Below are 21,150 nucleotides of genomic sequence, written 5' to 3'. Positions count from 1 at the left end.
AAACCTGGCTGCCTAGCCTTCTCCAACTGGAGAGTGTTTTGCAATTCAGATTCCCAGGTCCCACCCCTGGCAATTCGGCCTCTGGAGGTCTGGGGTAGGGCCGGGGGGGTCAGGGTTTTTATGAAACTCCCCAGAGCCTTCTGGTGCAGCCAGTCTCTGGATGGTAGCAGAGAACCATGGGATCGGGTTGCTACTTACAGAGACTGTTGTATGGTGGTGTTTCCAAAGTATGGTACATTGGCCAGACTGGTAATTATATATGAAATGATTTAAAGTCTATTTATTTTAAAGCATATGAGAAGAGAAAGTGTATAGCTCTCACACCAAATCTGTGATATCATGGATATTGATGCTTTGAACTACTTGGAAGTTAAATTTATTTTTAAAATTTTACAAAATCTTATCAAAATAATACTATTGATGGGATTCAGATGTGCAGGTAAACATGAAGGTCGTATGCAAATAAAATCTAGGTTAATACTGCTGTAAGGGTAGGGACTATTGGGTGGACTGGTGACAGACCCTTTCAAGAGCCTGGGGTTTGTCAGTTAGTCCCAGAAGGCTCTATGGAGGTAAGAGGATAATTACAGTAGTTTGTCCAAACTGTGGTCTTACAACAGTCCTGCGCTGGGAAAACCGGAAGTTCTTCTGTCCCCAGTTTGGAGCCTGAGGCATGGAACCCCTCTGCTGCCTTCCCCATTCTTGATGGTTTCTGTGAAGTCTTTGACGCTGGGCTGGGGTGTTCCCCGTCTCATCGGTGAAAATGAAAATGTTAAGATAGGACAAGGACCAGAGGACAGGGCACCGTTTTTGTTCTTCCTCTTATTTTTCTCCTTTACTCTCAGAAAGAAGCAGCTAGTGATGCTGGCAATGGGGAGGGGGCTAGGGATGAGGTGTCTGCTCCGAAGAGGGAGAAGTAGGTGGCCTGCGCCCGGCATGCCTCTCCTTCCCGGGCCTGCGGTGTCCAACCTGGCTGTGAAAGGTCTCGGCGTCAGCGTGGGGTGGCTGCAGAAGCACTTTGGGGTGGCAAACGAACTGGGGCTCGGACAAGGAGACACCAGGCCTCGAAACCACTACTGGCCTGGCTGCAAATCCTAGGCCATCTCCTACTGCCCGTGGGGGTTGAGTTGAGCATTCAATTGAAATGCAAAAAAGAGATGGAATTTGGTGTCCTGCTCTCAGGTAGGGGTTACTGGTACTTTTCAGGGCACACCAGGTTGATGGTGGGGTCATTTGGGCAGCTCGTGTGGCTTCTAGCTGAGGGGGCTCTTTTGGATCTGGCTGCTTAGATGTGAGGGTAGACATCACCTACACTTCAAAAAGTTATCCTCTCCGCCATTCATGATTGTCATGGGTGGGAACAAACTGAATACCGATGGCCAGTCACCCGGAGGCATCTCAGGTGGCCCGGCAGGTCAGTGTCCTGAGCCAGACACACACTCGCCTTCCCAAAGTCAGGCCTCAAAAATGGTCAAGGTTCCTGGGTCAGAATCCAAAGCTTTGCACTGCAGATCTCACTTTGGGGCTCCCATCCGTCCCAGCGTCCTGCATGTGTGATACTCCAGTGCCTCCATTTAGGCCCCGTGGTCAGCTCTGGGAAATATAGGAGCTTGTGGGTTTTTTTCCCCCTTTTATAAGCCAAGGAAGTGTCCTGGCTCCTAGACTCTGCCCTGCGGCGGGTGTGTGCTGGGTGGCGAGGAGGGAGAGAGAGAGAGGAAAAAAAAGATTTCCACCTTATTGTTCAGCAGCTGGAAAATTGTTGTCATCTGTTCTGCCTTTCATTTGATGAGAATGGGAAAAAAATGTGGAAAAATTGGGGGAAATAAATCTCCATAACCTCATAGGAGCTCTCACCCTTCCCTCTCCCTCTCCCTCACATCCTAGCCACTTTTCTCCCACTTTTTCTCTGGGTCCTGGAGCCACAGTGGGTTTGGGACTGGAGCCGGGCCGGGGAAGTTCTGAGGCTGTGCTGGGCTGTGCTGGGCCTGGACAGGGCTGGGGCCGTCGCTGGACTAGGATGGAGCTGGGGCTGGAGATGGGCTGGCCTGGACACTTCTCACTCCATGTGGAGGCCTTGGGAAGCCACTGTGATGTCATTCAAGAGCTGCATAGCTACGGAATAAGTGAAGCCCTGGGGACCCAGCTGGCTGAAATTACAGACAGAGTTTTATCCCACTGGCTTCCTACAAGCCAGAGTGAGGCAGAGCAAGCCGAGCTGAGAGAGAGAGAGAGAGAGAGAGAGAAGGAGAGAGAGAGAGAGAGAGTGCGCGTGAGCAAGAGGCAAAGGGAAGGAGTGGTGTGTGTGTGTGTGTGTGTGTGTGTGTGTGTGCGCTCCAGAGCGCACGGGCAGGGCAGGCAGGCAGGCGGCACTTGCCCCTCCCACCCCTGGCAGTCCGAGGGAGCCCAAGTAGGACACAGACAGCGCTGAGAGCTGCAGCCATGGACGAATTATTTGAAACTTGAGGCACAAGGAGCAGAGATCGATTCAGAGCGCTTCTTTCCCCTCCCCTCGCTCCCTCTCTGTCCAGAGGGTAAGTGTCTGCCGGGCAGCTGTTTCTCCCGTGTGTGTCCTTGTGTGGCTCTCTGCCGGACCCGGGGAGAGGCTGGATGGTGGCTTCTGGGCCTGGGGGCTGGGGGCTGCCGTGGACCTGGACTGGGGAAGGGCGTGTGTCTGCGTGGGGCCGTGGACCCTGGCATTGCTTCTGGAGGCAGATGGGGCTGACCTGGCCACCTCCTTCCTGGACTCGCTGCCCTGGAATGTGTAAGAGCCGCCGCCTCAGGTCGAGGGGTGGCTGCGTTGGCGGGGGGCAGTGGATCTGAGCGGCCTCACCGTTTGGGGTAGGGGTTCATGGCGGGAGAGAATGGGGTGAGCGGAGGGCAAGTGGCGGAGGCATGGACTCGCCCCCGAAGCAGTCCTGTTTATTCAGGACAGCACCCGCACCCCCCAGTTCTGTGGCCTGAAGTCTGTGGCACCCTCGGGGCTGACCATTCCCCCACTGGCCTCCTGTGGGCTCCCATTCATGGCTTTCTCCCAACTTTGGCAGGGCTCTTGGCGGCTCAACTGTGCCCCTGGCCAGGAATCTCTGAGTGTCCAGGCGGGCGCCCTGGCCTGGCAAAGAAGGACGTCGGTTATTGTGGGCTCAGGAGCTATTTTTACCATCCGGAGTGTGCCTGTGATATCTGCTGCCCGGAGAGGCCGAGGGCGGGGAGCAGGAGTGCCAGGCTCTGGCTATAGTGCCTGGCGTGGGAGCTGAAGTCCAGGCTGGAGTCAGGAGGCTGGTCTGCAGGTTCACGTTCACCCCACTGGCCTGGGCTGGCCTGTGACTGGGCAGGTCACTCACCCTCCAGGCCCTGGTCTCTTGGGTCTGAAAGAAAGGTCACCGTGAGGTTTTCTGTTGCCTACTCCCTCTCTCTGGAGGAATTCAAGTAAGATGGTATCTGTGTAAAGTGTGTGGGTCCTTCCTGAGGAGGCCTTGGGGACACATCTCTCTTCATCACTGGACCAAGCCTGTATCTTATATCGTGAGGTTCTTGGTCTGCAGCCACAGCTGGAGAGTGCCCCCGCCCCCCAGGCTCCTCCAGCGTCTTCACCTTGAAGCGCCATTAGGGGGAAGAGCCCTGTACTTGGAAGCAGGGAGGCGAGTCTATATGCCCTCCGCCCTCCGTGCTGGGTGACCTCGGGGGTCCCGGAGCCTACAGAGCCTCATTTTCTGTCCTGTAAAATGAGGGCTGGGCAGTGGATTAACTGAGCCCTCAAGGCACGTCAGCTCCCCAAACCCCATGGCTTTTAAAAAGCTCTCATGGCTCAGCTGGTCCCTCTCAGACCTGCGTTCTGTGCCTCTGAGGGCCGGGAGCCACGGGCAGGAGCCGCTGGTGGGAGGCAGCTCTGGTTTCCATTTCTGTTTGGATGCTGCTGACTTTCTTCCTCTTCTGAAAGTCAGATGGGGGCTCCGTTTGGGCCCTGGGCTTCGTACCTCCCTCCTTCCTTCTTGCCTCGGCAGATTGGCAGAGGCGGCCAGGTGTGGACCCTCCCTGGGTCCGCAGAGGCAGATTTTGGGGTGACCCTGATGAGATCCCTTGTACAGGGGACAGAGCCACCTGTGTAAGGATTGACAGCAGCCCTGGGAAGAATCTTGTTCTCTTCTCTCCAGTATCTGAAAATGCAGTGGGTTCCCTCTGAGCGCTGCTAAACAGGAAGAAAGACAGGTGTGTGCCACACCCAGACTCATCCGTCCCTGCCCACAGGGCCCGGTGCTTGTCAGTGTGGCGCCAGTGGATACGTCCCACTGTGAACCTGAGTCCCTGAGGCTGCACCTCTCACTTGCCCGCTTTGCCTCTCAGAGGCTGTGTCTCCTCTCTGTGGTTCCCCTGCAGAGACTCATTCTTCAACTCCTAATTCGGAAGCTCTTCAGAGCCCCCGAGGAAGCCCATTCCTATTTAGAGAAGTTCTAGAACTCTCTGTGAGCTGTGTTTCGAACAAAGAGCTGCCTCAGGCCCTGGCTGGCTGCGAGCGTTGCGCGGGGAGGTCAGCATGGGTGGAGTACGGGTCTGTCACAGATGGGCTACAGGAGGTCCCTGCTGCCGTTGCCTGGGCATCTCAGGAGGACCCCCATGCCATGCTCGAGCCACGGGGCTGAGGTTCCCCACAGCTCTCTCCATCCTCCACCCCTCCTCACACACCTCCCCTGGGTGTCCGTCACCCCTCCGAAATTATGTGCAAAATTTGCATTTGGGCATTCTGGGGGGAATTCTTCAGATACCTCAGGGGGTCCTTGGCTAGGAAAGCGAATGTCCCCTGGACTGGGCTGGAGTGTGGCTGAGACGTCCTGTGGGGGATACCATAGGGTGGGCTCTGGCTCAGCCAATTTACAAGGACTTCCACGGGGCCCAGCCTGTGCTACCAACACCCCTCTTTCATGATATTTTGGCTGCTGCAGTGTGTCTCTTCCCTTTGCGAGAAGCTTGAGGTCCACCTTGAATCCCTGATTTTCCACTTCTCTGGGTGGCAATGTGGGAGAAGAGTATCTCGGTGGCTGACAGGACTATATAAAGCTTTATTTAATGTCATGCAAGAAGCTCGATAGAACATCTCACGTGTGCCAGGCCCTGCACTCTGGAGGGCCATCCTGTAAAAGGTTTATCTGAGTCTGGCGGACCGTAGGAAAGGGGTAAGGCCAAGGGAGGCTTCCCAGAGAGGTTCGCACTGAGCCTGAAGGAGAAGGAAGGGGTTTGCCAGGGAGGTTGGGGGTTGCGGGAGCAGGGTGGGGAAAGGCCTTTCAGGAGCGGGAACAGCATGTGCGAGGCACAGGGTGCCAAAGAGCATATAAATAGTATGAGTAGAGTGGGGCGTGTGTGGAGTATTGAAGTCAGTGAAGGGGAGGCTTCAGAAGGCAGGCAGGGGCCAGATGATAAAAGGTCTGCATGGCCGGCACGGGGAGAGGTTACCATGCCTGGATGTGCCAGGCCTAGCTCAAGGTGCTTGGCGCCTGAATCCTGTCACTCACCAGACCTGCAGGTAAGCATCTGAATCTTCACCTGATGGGCTTGGAGGCCAGGCTCCGCGTGGTTAAGGAGGTTTAGTGGTTAACACAAGCTGAATTAGCCGTTAAGATGGGGGCCATCCTTCTGAGTGAGCTGGTGAGGGGGTGGGGAGGGAGGGGCCCTTCCGCTCTGCTTTCTTTCCAGAACCGCAACCCTCTGGCCTCCCTGGTACCCTTCCTCTGGCTTTCACCTGTTGCTTCTCAGTAGCCCCCCCACCCCAGCCCACCTCCCCGCCCCATGGCTGGGGAAGAGGTTGTGGCTAAAGGGTTAACACACCCAGAACTTGCTCTCCTGGCTGCATCCTGGCTAAGCTTCACTGTTTGTCAAAGCTCACCTACCTGCCCGACACACATGGTTTTTGATGCCTCATTCCCACGTTTAAGGAGCTGAGAGTCCCTCCTGGCTTGCTGGGGCCCCCGTCTGCCTCTAAGCCGCCTGTGTCCGGGGTGGGCACCGTGCCCCTTCCTGTTGGCATTGCGTTGATTTTCCTCCACACTGGGTGGTCATCACTGCTCCGGGTCATGTATTGGAATGAGCTGTTACTCTGCTGGATGTGGACCCGAAGGACTGTTTATCATGAAGGGCCCCATCCCGAAGACCTTACTAAATCATTCTGCTCTTGGACAGGGAGGGGTCTCTCGTCACTGAGTCACTTTCTTGCAGTCCACCAGGCTGGCCCCCTTTACTTTTCCCGGTTGGCCTGTCTGTTCTGACACCTAAATCAATGACATCTCCCCACTTGACATTAGTGAGAGAAGCGGAAGTCCTTAACCATAGGACTCAAAACGCTGACCACCTGGGTCAGGGTTTCTCAAGATGTTACCCAGAAGCCCCTGAGAGCTAGTTAAAATGCTGATTCTTGGCCCTACCCTAGATCTATGCGTGAAAATCTTTGGAGATGGGGCCCTGGAATCTACATTTTTTTTAACAATCCCAGGAGGAGATTCTTATGAACATCAAAAGTAGACAGCAACTGCCCAAACCCTTTATCACTTTAGCATCCCATGTTTATTTCTTTTGTTCCTTTTGAAGTGTGTGGGATGGACACATCTTTCCTTTCCTGCGTACTGGCCTGTGCTGTGCTTCCAGCTACACGCGAACTTCCGCAGTTCACTGGAGGGAGCCTAGGGGGTAGGGAGTAGAGAGTAGGTCCACGTCCAAGTCAGCTGGGGATTTTCCTCAGAGCTTTCCAGAAGCATGACACGCACATCTGGATTACGGCCGCCGTGGAATAAGGGCCCCTTTCTGCAATCCAGCTCAGCGTTGAGGGTGGAGTCCAGGGCTTGGAGCAGCTGCTGGGAAGAGCCAGGCGTAATCAGACAAAGCAACCAGGGCCTTGAAGAGACTTCTCCACTTCTCTAGAGAAATGCGCAGGATGTACAGGCTGGCCCAGGTTGGGGGCCTGGGAGCTCAGCTCCCTGGGCTGCCTATACCTTGTGTTTCCCTTTCTCAGCACCCACAGCACCGTCCAGGCAGGTCCCTCCCTCTCTCCCCTGCTCCCTCCCCCTGGGTGTCCAACTCCCTCTCATCTGAGATGTCTTGACCTGAAGTGGCTGGGCCCATAGAGGCTGCTGGGACTTCAAGATGGATCTGGTGGCCCCTTCAGAGCCTGGAAGCCATCTCCCCTCACCTCTCGAAGTCACCTCTCCTCCTCCCCCACTCTGTTTCACTCCTCTTTGCTCTGCCTACCTCTCTCTTTTGCCCTTCCTGCCTTAATAGATGGAAACCGACATGGTGTTCCGGCTTCTTGCGGTCCTGGTAAATAGCTCTTAATGTGGACGTGGTTGATGGGGAGAAGGGGATGACGAGCGTGTTGTATGGCGTGATGTGGGCACTTCCCTTCATTCCCGATGGGAGCAGCGGGTGTTCGTGCCCCTCAGGTGCACTGGCATTTCAGCAGAGCCCTCACGGGGGCTGACGGACCTAGGAGGGGCCTGGGTGTCCTCAGTTTCCCCTCTTGATTTGAAGAGGAAGATGACCCAATGAAGGTGTACAACAGCCTGGAGCATGCTGCCAGCACAGGGCATCAGGAGCAGCCGGCCCCTTCTTTGAGATCAGGAATAGGCATTTCCATCTGTACTTGGCAAATGGGTTGTTTTTTTTTTTTTTTTTTTTGCGGTACGCGGGCTTCTCACCGCTGTGGCCTCTCCTGTTGTGGAGCACAGGCTCCGGACGCGCAGGCTCGGCGGCCATGGCTCACGGGCCCAGCCGCTCCACGGCACGTGGGATCTTCCCGGACCGGGGCACGAACCCGTGTCCCCTGCATCGGCAGGCGGACTCTCGACCACTGCGCCACCAGGGAAGCCCTGGCAAATGGGATTTAATTAAGCGGTTTACACTTCTTCGATGTTCTCACTAAGCCTTAGTTGCCTGGCAGTTATTATCCTGATGTTGTTCCTGCGAACAGTAGCCCACGTTGGGGTAAGTGACGTCGTGACAGAATAAGTTTAATATTGGCATTTTCAAAGTCAGTGAAGAGTAGGGCGTGGCCCAGAGGGCCAAGATATCAGGTAGTGGTAATCAGTGTGAATTCTCCCTCCCTGTCTTGGAAGATGCTCTCTTATCTCTCTTGCCAACAGCTTTTCTTTTGTGAACCCTAGTGAGATGCTGGAGTGGGTTTGCTTTCTCCTAGGAAGGAATACTCTCAGGTCTGCTCTGGTTTGCACCCGGTGGCTCTCATTGCCTTCTGAGTAGAAATGGGAGGCCATTGGACACTCCACCCTTTGCTTTGCTCCTCCCCGCTGCTTCCCGGCCTGTGTACGCATGGACCTGGGAGATGAGGGGCTTCAGGGGATGGAGGAGATCCCAGGCCTGGGAGAAATACTCTGTCATCACACGGTGTGGGCTGGAGAGTAGGGCCAGGGCCTAGGAATGGGCCAGCAGCTTTCCGGGTACAGTGAGAAGGAAAGACAGCTCTTCAGACTGACACTATGTGGTGTGAGGGGCCCATCCTCACGAGAATCACCCTCCAAAATCGGAGTGGATGAGAGCCTTCTGTCTCCAATACTTTTCTCCTCTGGAAACAGCCAGCCAGAGTCTCTTTTTTGTGTGTATAACATGGAGCCCGGTTCTTTGGAAGGACACAGCATGAGGGGCAGCCTCTCATCGACATTTCGGCCCCTTTAGGGATGATGCCACCTGAGTTGGGAGAGGCAGCATGTGTATAACTGCATCTTAGCCTTTTGGGGTCCCGGAACAAGGGGCAGGTTTTCAGAGAATCAGACCTTTCTCAGCCAAAACCCTTTTCCAGTTCAGACCAGCGCCACCCCTGTGAGCTGTGAGCTGCGGCAACACTCTGGCCCAGTGTCACTTGGGGCCTGCTGCTGGCTGAGACCCCAAAGCCTCAGGGAAAACTGGGGGCAGAGACATGGTTCTGGAGAGTTCAGTGGATGGGCAGAGCCTCCAGCCCCCAGGGGGTGTGTGTGGACAATGTGCCTTGTGGGGCATGTCGGTGCTAGTGCTTTCGGGTGACGTCATTTGGTTGGCCTGTGGTTTGTGTGTGTGTGTGTTGATCAGGATGTTCCTGTTTTGCGGTTGTCTGATCACTTGTTTTTGGTTGGCCGTGGACTTCTGTATGAGTGTTTATTTTTAGAGGCTGCCACTTCTGGCCTGAGGGCTGATCCTTGGGCATGGTAGGAGCTGGTATTTTCTGAAATGTTTGTGGCTTTAAATTTCGTTATTTATTTTGGGGTATTGCTGCCTTTTATGTGTTTATTCTGCGGGGGTGGGTGGGTGTGATATGACAGTGTAGGATAATACAAAATTGTGTGGTCTTTGAAGTTCTGCTTTAGCTTTGATTTTAATTTAGTTTTTTAAAAAATTTGAAATTAGTTCTGATTTAAAATCCCAGCTTTACCGAGCACTACGTGTCTGCAAATAAATGATTTCACGTCTTAGTTTCTCCGTCTTTAAAATAGGCATAACGGGCTTCCCTGGTGGCACAGTGGTTGAGAATCCGCCTGCCGATGCAGGGGACACGGGTTCGTGCCCCGGTCCGGGAGGATCCCACGTGCCGCGGAGCGGCTGGGCCCGTGAGCCACGGCCGCTGAGCCTGCGTGTCCGGAGCCTGTGCTCCGCAAAGGGAGAGGCCACAACGGTGAGAGGCCCGCGTACCGCAAAAAAATAAAAAATAAAAAAATAAAAATAAAATAAAATAAAATAAAATAGACATAACAGCCCTGACTCACAGGATTAGAAATAACGTTATGTACGTGTAAATGTAGCCAAGTGTTCCCTGAATGTTAGCTATTGACATTAGTATTTGTGTATTTGTATCCACAACTGCTCTTTCTGACTGCGGTGCTGGGGCTGTCTGGTGTACTCCATGAGTGCACGCGTCTGGGTGTTTTTGATTTGGGTGATTTCTGGTGGGAGTGTATGTCTCTGGATGTCTTCGTATCTGGTTTTCTGTGTGTGGGTGTATGTGTGGTTGTTGGTGTCTGGGCTGGAGTTTGGGAGGGAGCTTTTTTTCTTGCCAGTTGGGGGCCTGCCTTGGAGGGGGAGGAAGGGAGGTGTGTGTGTGGGTGTCAAGGCTGGAAGCTGGACTGCTGACTGTACAGGGTGTGAAATCACTGAGTTCCTCTGGGCAGGGAAGTTCTTCGTTCCTGAGTCAGCCCTTTGGCCTCTAGCCACCCAGCGCTCACTTTTTCCTTTCAGAGAAAGTATTGCTCACGGGGTCCCCAGAGCATCTCAGACAAAATGCCACAGGGGGCACCTCTCCCTACTGAAAACCTCTGCTTTTGTGTTCTCAATCCCTAAGATGCTCCCTCCACCCTTGGCCCCTGCAGCTCCTTTCCAGAACCCCCACAGGCCCTGGCATTCAGAGGGAAACTGTGTCCTCTTTAACACCGGGCCTGCGGCCTTTGCTGGACCCCATCTTGGCCCAACACTCCAGGTCCTTGGGAAGCGAGTGCAGTGCCAGATCCAGGCTTTGGACTGGGGCATCTTGCCCCCAGGACCCCGGCCCAACCTTGGACTCCACTGCCTGGCCCGGACCCTGGGTGCAGGGGAGGGCTCTGCTCAGAAGCTCGGGGAAAGAGTCCTTTTGTCCTTTTGTCCTTCTGCCACCTTGGCTCTATCTCGGGGTGCTGAGAGGATTCCCTTTGGGGATCCAGGGGAGGGAAGCTTTCAGCTGCTTTCCTCGGGAGAATAGAAGATGTCCCGCCTCCCACTGACATCTGCTGTCTGTCTCCCCTCTGGTCCCTCTCTTGTAGAGGTTGTGGGCCACACGCAGGGACCCCTGGACGGGAGCCTGTATGCCAAGGTGAAGAAGAAGGACTCCCTGCACGGCAGCACCGGGGCCGTCAACGCCACGCGGCCCGCTCTGTCGGCTACCCCCAACCACGTGGAGCACACCCTGTCCGTGAGCAGCGACTCAGGCAACTCCACGGCCTCCACCAAGACAGACAAGACCGATGAGCCTGCCCCCGGCCCCTCCAGTGCCCCTGCTGCCCTGAGTCCCGAGGAGAAGCGTGAGCTGGACCGCCTGCTCAGTGGCTTTGGCTTGGAGCGAGAGAAGCAAGGCACCATGTACCACACCCAGCATCTCCGGTCCCGCCTGGCGGGGGGCCCTGCTGCGCCCTCCTCCGGCCGCCATGTCGTCCCGGCCCAGGTTCACGTCAATGGCAGGGCCTTGGCATCCGAGCGGGAGACAGACATCCTGGACGATGAGCTGCCCAACCAGGATGGGCACAGCGTGGGCAGCATGGGCACACTGTCTTCCCTGGATGGGGTCACTAACACCAGTGAGGGGGGCTACCCGGAGGCCCTGTCCCCACTGACCAACGGTCTGGACAAGCCCTATCCCGTGGAACCTATGGTCAACGGCGGGGGCTATCCCTATGAGTCTGCCAGCCGGGCAGTGCCTGCCCAAACTGGCCACCCTGCCCCCATGCGACCCTCCTACTCTGCACAGGAGAGTTTAGCTGGCTACCAGCGGGAGGGGCCCCACCCAGCCTGGCCACAGTCAATGACCACCTCCCACTATGGCCATGACCCCAGCGGTATGTTCCGCTCTCAGTCCTTTCCGGAAACCAAGCCCCAGCTGCCCCCAGCTCCAGCCCGGGGGGGCAGCAGCCGGGAGGCTGTGCAGAGGGGCCTGAATTCCTGGCAGCCTCACCCACCTCCTCGCCAGCAGGAAAGAGCCCACTTGGAGAGCCTCGGGCTCAGCAGGCCCAGCCCCCAGCCATTGGCAGAGCCCCCCATGCCTGGCCTCCCCGAGTTCCCGCGGGCAGCCTCCCAGCAGGAGATCGAGCAGTCCATCGAAGCCCTCAATATGCTGATGCTGGATCTGGAGCCAGCCACGGCGGCCGCCCCACTGCACAAGTCCCAGAGTGTCCCTGGGGCCTGGCCAGGCGCTTCCCCGCTCTCCTCCCAGCCCCTCTCTGGCTCCTCCTCCCAGTCCCATCCGCTGACCCAGTCCAGATCTGGCTACATCCCCCGTGGGCATTCCTTGGGCACCCCTGAGCCTGCTCCCCGGGCCTCCCTGGAGTCTGTCCCTCCTGGCAGGCCTTACTCACCTTATGATTATCAGCCGTGTCTAACGGGGCCCAACCAGAGTTACCGTCCAAAGAGCCCAGCTGCCTCCACCTCGTCTGCCTTCCTTCCAAACACCCAGAGCTCTCCGGGGCCTCAGCTGCCCCCAGTCTCTCTCCCTGGCCTCACCACTCAGCCTCAGCTTCCATCGAAGGAGGTGACGTCAGACCCATCCCGAACTCCAGAGGAGGAGCCATTGAACTTGGAGGGGCTTGTGGCCCACCGGGTAGCAGGTAAGAGCCTCAGGGGCCATGAGTTCTGGGTATCCCCTCCTATTCCCTCCACACCTTCCCTCTCTGGTCTTGGCAGGTTTTGCTGGAGCGAGGTGCAGGCCCAGCCATCACACCTTAGCGGGTGCTGCTTTGGCCTGGGGAAGAGGCTGTCAGGAGCCCACATGCCAGCCATCCCTTCCTGCGTTCATTGCCTGTTAGGCTCCAAGCCAGGCACTGAGGTTCAAAGATCAGTGTCTTTCAGGAATTTTCGGTCTAGTGAGGGAGCAGGTACACAGACAGATAATTCTAACAGAGAGCAATGTGTACTACAACAGAAGTGGGGACCAAAGCCTCAGAGCCCGGGAAAGCAAGGTTTCCCACCTAGGGCAATCAGGGAAAGCTTCCTGGAGGTGGTGACTCCAGGGCTGCAGTACAAATTTTCTAGGCAGAGAGGAGATGCTCTCTGCAGCTGCCTGCAGTGGAGAAGGCCTGGAGAGTGTTGGAGGGAGGCCTCTGTGGACTCCAGTTCCCTTTTGAGCCCTCCCAGAGGCACAGCAATGCCTGAGAGGGTGTCCTGAAGCCTTTGGGCTCCATCTGAGTGTTCAACCCTGATGCGTCCTTTCAGGATATTTCTCTGTTTCTGGGGAGGCCAAGGTCCATCTTCTTGTTCAGCTGTCCTGCTAGTCCTTGCTTTAGGACCAGCTCTGAGAAGCAGGCACTGAGAAACAGAGCCCCATTTCCTTTCAGAGAATGGACTTATTCTCCAGAGAAAGGAGACAGAGTGGGGCAACAAGATGAGCTTACTGGGGAGATAAAGGCAAGAAATGGCAGAGTGTCCAGGGCCATGTTGGGAGGGGCAGGAAGGGCTCCCTTCCTTCCCTCTGGCCTAAGCCTGTGACCATTCCATGGGGACAGCCAAACTGGGCGGGAAATCCTATGAGTTGGTTTTATTGTGGAGGTGAAGCCCAGGCCAGGATGGACCAGAGCCTGGGGTAAGGGGGACCTTGTGCCAAGCCCCTCAGCTGACAGGGTGGTGGGTAGTCAGGGAGCAGAAGGGGAGCCTGGGCAGCTGACTCTGCCTTCTGTCCCTTTTCCTAAATTTAGGGGAAGCTGAGTCACCATGCCAGCTACAGGGAGGAAGGGAGACGCCGTCCCTGAGAATGGATGGTGGGTTTAGGGAAGTAGCTGGGGCCAGGCCAGTTGGCTGTTGGGTTTGAGTCCAGGACCTGGTGTGGAGGCATGGACTCCCTGTTCCTGTACTTCAGAGCAGAGCACAGCCCCCAGTTCAACTACTGGTAACTTCAAATTGGCCATAATGGCAGTATTCACACTATGGAAATTGGCAATCAAGGACTTCACCTGCCCTGGAGAGCTAGTCTAGCAGCACATCGTTGTCTTTACCCGAGAATCAAAGCGTAAGATGAGTAGCTCTATAACCTGAGGGGTGAAATGCTCCATGGGGGGTCCCCGTGGGGCTGGTGTCTTCTACTTTTGTCCGCATCTGGGCCCATGAGATAAGGAGTACCTGGCTTGTCAGCAGAAACCATTTTCCTCCTGGTTTTGTTGAAGGGAGAGGAATGGGCCCTCTCAATATTTTACAGAGTTGGGGTGGTGGCCTGAGGAATAGTGACACTCTAGTCTAATGATGGGCAGGATCCAAGGGGCTTTTCTCTGGGGGAGCAGGATGAGTTTCCTCCCTTTCACAGAACCCTCTGTATAGCTCTCCCAGAGCTTGCTCAGAAGGAAGCCATACTTTGACGGTCCTGGAAGGATGTCCATATTGTAGTGGCTCTCCCCTCATCCTTTTCTCTCCTACTAGTTTCTGAGGTCTTGCTTCTCAACCTCCATATCCTGTAGCTGCTCAGGTTTTGGCTGCCAAGATGTCATATGGAGGGAGGGATATTGTTGGCACAGTACTTGTGTCCTCCAACCCTGCCCTCGTCTCCTCCACCAACTGTGAGTGACTCAGTCAGGAGAAAGGATAAGATGTGTAGAGGGGACAGTTATATTTGGTCTCCAGGGCTACAGAGGACCTCTTGGGTCCATGCCCTGTCATGAACAGTATTTCTTATGTCAGCAGGTCCTGCATGCACAACTTCTTCAGTAGCCCTATCCGTAGTGCTTGTGTAGATAAAGATGCACCAGCAGGATTAATTTGTAGAACAGTCTAGGAGCCAAGGGATAGACTTTCAGCACTACCTTTTTCTTCTCATTTTACATTCTTCTGCAAGAAGCTGGAATGTAAGCTTCAACGTGAGTAACCTCAGATCTGAGGGAGAACCTCTATATGGTCATCAGTATGATCTGGTTTCTCCTGGCCTTTCTCCCTCAAGTCTGCTCTTTCTTCCTTGGCTGTCAACTGAGGCTGTCATACCTCAGTTCTATGTCCTTGGTTCATCCCACTTTGATCCAACTACTCCTAATGTCTTATTTCAGCTTAGCCCTCAGAGTATGTAGGGTTAGTTTTCTTAACTTGACAAAGTGTAGGTACTGTAGCACATGTCACACTTTCCTGTGAAACATTAGAATTAGAAGCATTCCCGTTACACCAGGGACAAAATAAAGATGCCTCTTATCACCACTATCATTTAACATTGTATTGGATATCCCAGCCAGTGCAATAAGACAAGAAAAGGAAATAAGAGTCATAGTTGTTGAGTCCAATCAAGTTATCTTATGATCCTGATTCTGTGACTGTACTGATCTCAGGTGTCTCTAGAGGTAGAGATTTCAATGCATATTGGAAATCAGAAGTTGATCTTATCCTTAAGGAGTCTAGAGTTTAGAAAGGGGAAAAAGAACTGGAACTTTAAAATGAAGTTATTTGTAATAAGAGAGGTATGAAGAAAGTTCTGTGGGAATGAGGAAAAAGGAAAGATCACTCTCAGCTGGAGAGATTGGGGAGGCTCTTTGTTGAGTGTGGGTTTTATAGAGCCTTGGAAGATGGGTAGGACTTTGAAAATGGGTGAGGTCATTGGAGAGAGAGGGCTCATAATTAAGATAGGAAAGCTTAAGGCATGTTTGAAGAATAGAGTGGATTGAGAGCATATAGGCTGTGTGAGAGAGAGTCAAGAAAGGTAGCGTGGGGCCTGCATCTGTTTGGTTTTAATACCAGACTAAGGAGCTTGAATCTTACCTAGTGGCAGTGTAGGAAGCCATTACTGTGTTTAGGAGAGGATGCCATGATCAGGGCTGTAGTTTAGGAAGATGTATCTGGTGGGTCTGGGCAGGAAGGATACAAAAGGGGAGAGACTCTGAGCTGGGAGATGCTAGGAGCTTATTAGCTAACCTAGGTGATGGGGGCTGAGTTAGGGTGCTGACCATGGAAATGAAAAGGAAGAGATGGGTGCCAGGGATGCTGTGGTGGGATGAGAACTGATTCATTTACAAGTTGATTGTATGTAGTAGGTGAAGAAGAGGGAGACATCAAAGATTATTCTGAGGCTTCATGAATAGAAACAGAATGATGGTTCCATTAATAAGCCAGAAGTTAGCGGGAGGAGCAGGTTTGGTGTAAGATGAAGACCTCAGTATTAGATAGGTTGAATTTGAGTGACATTGGAGCCTCCAGGTAGAGATGTATGGAAGGCAATCAGACATCTGGAATTGGAGCTCAAAAGAGTGGAAAGAGCTATAGATTTGGGAGTCATCCTCACAAAGGTAAAGGTTAAAGCTTTGGGCATGGATGATATCTCTATATGTCAGAGGGCATGGAGAGAAAAGAACTTAGAATGAAATGGCCATGAGGGAATGGATGTCAGGGGACTAAGAACAAATGTTCGGGACAGAGAGAGGACACTAGGACAGGGGGTCATCACAGAAGTCAGAATAGTAAAGGGTTTCCAGGAGGAGGGGTGGGAGGTTAGCAATGTGACTGTGGAGGGATCATGAGAAAGACTCAGGAAAATTCACTGGACTTGCCAGTTAGGTGGCCCCAGGGATTTTCAAAGGCATATTTTCAGTAGAGTGGTGGTGACAGAAACCAGACAGGGATTGAGGAGTGAGAGATGAGAGGGTGCAGACAGCATATCAACCACTCTTTTGAGTGGTTTTGTGATAAAAGGGAAGAGGGTGGTAGCTAAAGAGGGTAGCAAGATACTGAGAACTTCTTTCTCTGAATATAGGAGCCATGAGAATGTTTTTAGAGGGGGAGGAGAGAGAGGTTGAATATGGAGGGAAGAGGGAGAAAAAGATATAAGAGAAAGAAAATGATATAAAATAGGTCTCTAAGGAGGTAAGGGGAGTTAGGCTTAGGAACCCAGGTGGATAATTTAGGCTCAACCAGGAGGTGAGGTACCTCTTCATGAAATAAGAATAGTGGATGGATACAGATATAGGGAGATATTGGTGTCAAGCCTTGGGAGCTTGAATTAAGAACCCAATTTTTATATTTCATCATGGAAATAGGAAATGAGATCAAGGCCCATTCCGTCATTCATTCAATGTGTGCTCTTAATCCATGCTACATGCTAGCCTAGGATCTGGAAAAATGGTGGTAAACAAAAGAGATAAAGATCCTTTTTTTAAGAGGTGGAAATGGACAATAAACAAATAAGCAAATACACATATAATACGTCAGATGGGTGATAAGTGCCATAGAGATAAAATAAAACAGTTGAAATGCCAATGAGGGGTGAAGGGTTGGGGGTGGGGTTTGGATGGTCAGAGAAAAGGCTTCCCTGGGCAGGGAGGGAATGAGCCAGATGGAATAGCAAGTGCAAAGGTCCTGAGGCGGGAGTGTGCCTGATATGGGGAAAGTAGGGGGCCCGAAATCAGAGAGGAAATGAGAATGGGGACCAGCTTTCTGTGGGCCTTGTAGGTGATCATAAGACCTTTGGCTTATACTCTGCATGGTGTGAGAAGGCTTAGGAAGGATTTGGGCAGAGGAGTGACATCATCTGACTTGTTCTAAAAACATCAGTGTGGCCAGGATGGAAGGAGGGAGACCAGTTAGGAGGCTGGTGCTTTTGGTCAGGATGGTATCTGGAGATGGTGAGACATACTCAGATTGTAGACATATTTTGGAGGTGTCACCATCAAGATTTACAGAGAGACTAGACATGGGATGTGAGAGAAGGAAAAGTCAAGGTTTCTGGCCTGAGCACCTAAAGGATGGAGTTGCTCTTTATTGAGATGGAGAAGAATGTGGGAAGAGCAGGCTTAGAGGTGATATCAGAACTGTGATTTTGGCCACATTAGATTTGAGGTGCCCATGAAATGTCCAAGACAGTTGGACGTATGAGTTGGGAGTTTCTGAGGGAGAGATTGGAGCTTAGAAATGTGGGAGTTGTCAGTATATGATGTCATGTGAAGTAAGGCACTGCATGATAGCACCCAGGGGGGTGAGCACAGATAGAGAAGGATTGAGTTCTGGAGCCTTGAACATTTAGCAATTTAAGACATGAGGAGGAACCAGCAAAGAAACTGGTATGGAGCAGCTTTTGAAGTGGAGGAAACTCAAAGGGTGTGGTTCTCTGGAAGCCAGGAAGGGGTGATATTGGTCACTGCGTGGCCCCTGTGGTGTGAGATGGATTGGAGTCAGCTGGGGGGAATAAAAGGACCTCACAGGTCCTTACAGTGCATCCAGCAGGCTCATCTTAAGGACTTCTCGGTGGTACCCAGCAGTTTGGGGCAGGAGTAGAAAATCCTAAGTGGCTCCCATGGAAGAGGGTTACTAAGAGGGGTGTGATGGAAGAATGAAGGGCTGAGGAGTGCCCCGATGCTTGGGAAGATGACCCTTGGGCTCAGACTGGCAGGGTGACTGCCGAATCCAGGAAGAAGCAGGTAACTGTGAGAGGAGAAAGGTCCTGGGATGAGGTGATGCTGACCGTGAGGGCGGGTGAGGTACGGGGCCACAGGATTGAAATCTCCTGGTCCCAGGCTGGCACCTTCCTGCTCCACACTGGGGTTGGAAAAGAGAGAGGTGGGTGGCGTCCTGCTGGACAGCAGAAAGTCCACCTGCCCTTTGGAGAAGCGAGACCCTAGATCCACCCTGTCATCTTGTCTGACACCCTGCCCGCCTCCCTCCAGCCTGTGACCAGAACCCAGACTCAGGACACTGATTAATCTTGATTTTCTCTTTGTTTTTGTTTTGTTTCGTCTTGTTAAATGCCTTGTCCCTGGCGTTCTTCGTGTGTCCCGTGTCCATCTGTCCCCTGTGCTGTGGGCGTGGTGCCTTCCTTGCCTGGTGTCCTCCCCTCCACACCCCCCTCCCTGCTTGCGTCCCCGCTGCCGGCTCCCCGGGGTGGGGGTGAGCAGCGTACAACGCCAGGCTGCAGGGCACTGGACAGAGTGTTGGCTCCGGGCACCCTCCTCTCCACCGGCTCCGATCTTCCTCTCTCTCTGGTTGGTTCCTCTCCCCGCTTCCCCCTTTATGACTGACCTGAGCTCTCCGTTTCTTTCTTTCCCTTCCTCCTTCATGTGCTGTTCTTCCAAAGTTTTGCCCACTTTCTTCTACCTCCTCGTTTCCCATTTCCTTCTCACTTTTCTTCCTCTCCCTCTTCTGTTCTCTCCGTCTCTTTCTTTTCTTTGCCCCCCACTTTTATCACTGTCCCCTTCTTCCTCCTGCCTCCCTCCTCTCTGCACGAGTGAGTGCTCCCACTTTTGCATGGACACGGCCTGATGCTTCCAGCCTTGGCCTTCCCTGCTGGGAACAGGGTCCGGGGTGACTAGATGAACTTTCAGCCTCCCCGTGGGCACACAGGCCTTTGCAACAAGGGTGCTCAGTGAGGGTTTGGGACAGCCCGGCTCTCCAGCTACCTTGGCCAGGTCACTTGGGCTGCCCGGCCAGAGCCTCAGCAGGAGCCAGGCCAAGCTCTGCATGGACCAGCAGGCACAAGACGCAGAGTGGTGCCCTGGCACCTGCTGCTCTGTCCATTCTGGAGTACAGCACTCCCTAGGGACAGGGCACCCCCTCTGACCTCATCCTGAATCTCTGATACTAGGACCCATGGCCAAGAGTCAGAAGCCCTGGGTGTGGTCCTGGCTTTTCCTGTGACCTCCTCTGTGACACTCCCGGGCAAGTCTCTGAATTGCTCAGAGCTCTGTCTCCTAATGTGACAAATGGAAGATCGTAGCCTTGCCACGTGCTTTTTGCAGGTGGCTTGATGTGCCCCAACATGGTGGACCCTCCATCAAGAGTCACGTTGCTCTGTTAGAGGGTGATGTCATCCACTAGCGTCTCCCACCAGCTCTTGGACCTACGACCCCTAGACTTTTAGCTCTGGGGAGGGAATCACCTCATCCTTTCCCTGCTCCTCGGAGCCCAGAGGCCCAGGTCAGGGAGAAGACATGTGCTCAGGCTTACCCCAGGCTGTGGCCTTGAGCAGTTCCGGGAAAAGGCTTGGGGGTGGAGTGGGGTGGGAACTGATGCTCCCAGTGGCAATATCTGGTGCTCTCACGGCCCCTCCTTCTCCCAGTCCATGGATAATGGGGAGATGGTTCTAGCAGAATGCCTCCTGTCCCCCTCCTCTCCTGTCCCTCCACCTTTTCTCGGCCCAGTGGTGGGGAGTGCAGTGTTCCGTGGGGCCTGGGGGTTTGGGCAGTTCTGGGGGGTCCTGAGGGGAGCTGGCATGGCTTGCCCTGGGGCTGCTAGTGTGGTTGCCGTGTGGCTTTCTGGTGCCCTGGCCCAGCAGGTGGCCTCCAGGATCCCCTCCCTTCTGGAGCCCCAGACAAGCAGTCGGACACCCAGCCCCGCCACCTGGAGCTGAGGAATCCAGTGTTTTGGAAATTGGAAGGCTGGAAAGAAGAGCTGGGTCTGTCGGGGTGGAAGCGGCCAGTCCTGGGGCGGGTAGGGGAGGCATGTGATGAAGCCTGACACCAGGGCATATGTCCATGGAACTCGGGGGTGGTGGGCAGCCATGTTCTATCTATTAACCAGGTGTATGGATGTGTGTTAGGGCTACAGCCCCTAGAATTGCCCGTGTGTGTGTGTGTGTGTGTGTGTGTGTGTGTGTGATGAAGGGGATTCACGGCCTCAGTTCCAGCCCACTTTAGGGGAGCGCCTTGGAGCCCGCTGTTCTCCCGAGCACAATACCGTCCTGGGGAGCAGAGAGAGGACCCCGGGAGATGGGGCTGCTCCGGCCCCTTGCTCTTCAGGTCTGGTGGTCAATGTGGAGGCCCCGGGCTGAGGTGACCACTGTCCTCCAGGAGGAGGGGAAGGTCCGATGCCCACAGCGTGTGAGCAGCCCTTGGAGGGTGACAGAGGGCTTCTGGATGTAGCGTGTTATTATCCCAAAGGCCACTTTCTGGACGCTCCTCGTGCTGCTGGGGCTGGAAGGCTGGACTCACCCGCTTTCCTGGGAGGACCTTCCAGAGTCCCCTGCCTGCCTCTCTGTCCCCCTTTCTTCGTGAGCTTCCTCTGGCCCCTGTTCTCCTTCTGGGGAAGGGCTGAGTGTGGAGGTTCTGGGGGTGACTGTGACCCAGCACTGTTCCTGCCGGGCTAAGGCTGCGTGCACCCACACGCGTCTGTACGTGTGTGTGTACGCGTGTGCCTGTGTGTGTGTGTGCAGGGAGCAGGGCACGTAGACGGAGGCCCTGAGAGCGGGGCCGGGGCCAGGAGACCAAGAGAGTCCTGGGGTGGGGGATGGGGGAGGGGAGTACGGGCCTATTTTTATTATCCGTCAGCCTCTGGGACATGAGGGAGTGGTGTTCCCTCTCTGACACTGGCTGTCAGCTTGTGTCCAGACGCCCCAGCTTGGCTGAGGAACAATGGGGCTCTCTTCTCTCCCCTCTGCCACGGCCCATCTCCCCTCCCGCAGAGAGAGACAAGAGAGAGGGAACATGGCTCTCCAGGCGCTCTGGGGCAGATCTGGGACTGCCAAGGCGGATAACAGTGGGACACTGTGTTCAAAGAATGTGAGAG

At 54.3% G+C, this 21,150-nt stretch overlaps 1 protein-coding gene across 24 annotated transcripts in view; it reads left to right on the top strand.

Annotated features, from left to right (window-relative positions):
• Positions 1 to 21,150, top strand: part of TNS1 (tensin 1) — a 201,479-nt gene that overhangs the window by 141,603 nt on the left and 38,726 nt on the right. For 10 of the 24 annotated variants that reach the window (XM_067026849.1, XM_067026837.1, XM_059052099.2 and 7 more), the window contains one exon: positions 10,755 to 12,308. In XM_067026849.1, coding sequence (XP_066882950.1) covers positions 10,755 to 12,308 — 1,554 coding nt within the window. Of the gene's footprint in view, positions 1 to 10,754; positions 12,309 to 18,545; positions 18,633 to 19,921; positions 20,042 to 21,150 lie in introns of all 24 variants that reach the window. The other 14 variants (XM_059052085.2, XM_067026841.1, XM_059052089.2 and 11 more) reach the window with 2 other exon arrangements.

The sequence above is a fragment of the Kogia breviceps genome, chromosome 2 (assembly GCF_026419965.1).
Source record: "Kogia breviceps isolate mKogBre1 chromosome 2, mKogBre1 haplotype 1, whole genome shotgun sequence".
Taxonomy (NCBI): Eukaryota; Metazoa; Chordata; class Mammalia; order Artiodactyla; family Physeteridae; genus Kogia; species Kogia breviceps.
The sequence above is the reverse complement of the archived record's forward strand: the minus strand, read 5'-3'. Positions and strand labels throughout refer to the sequence as shown.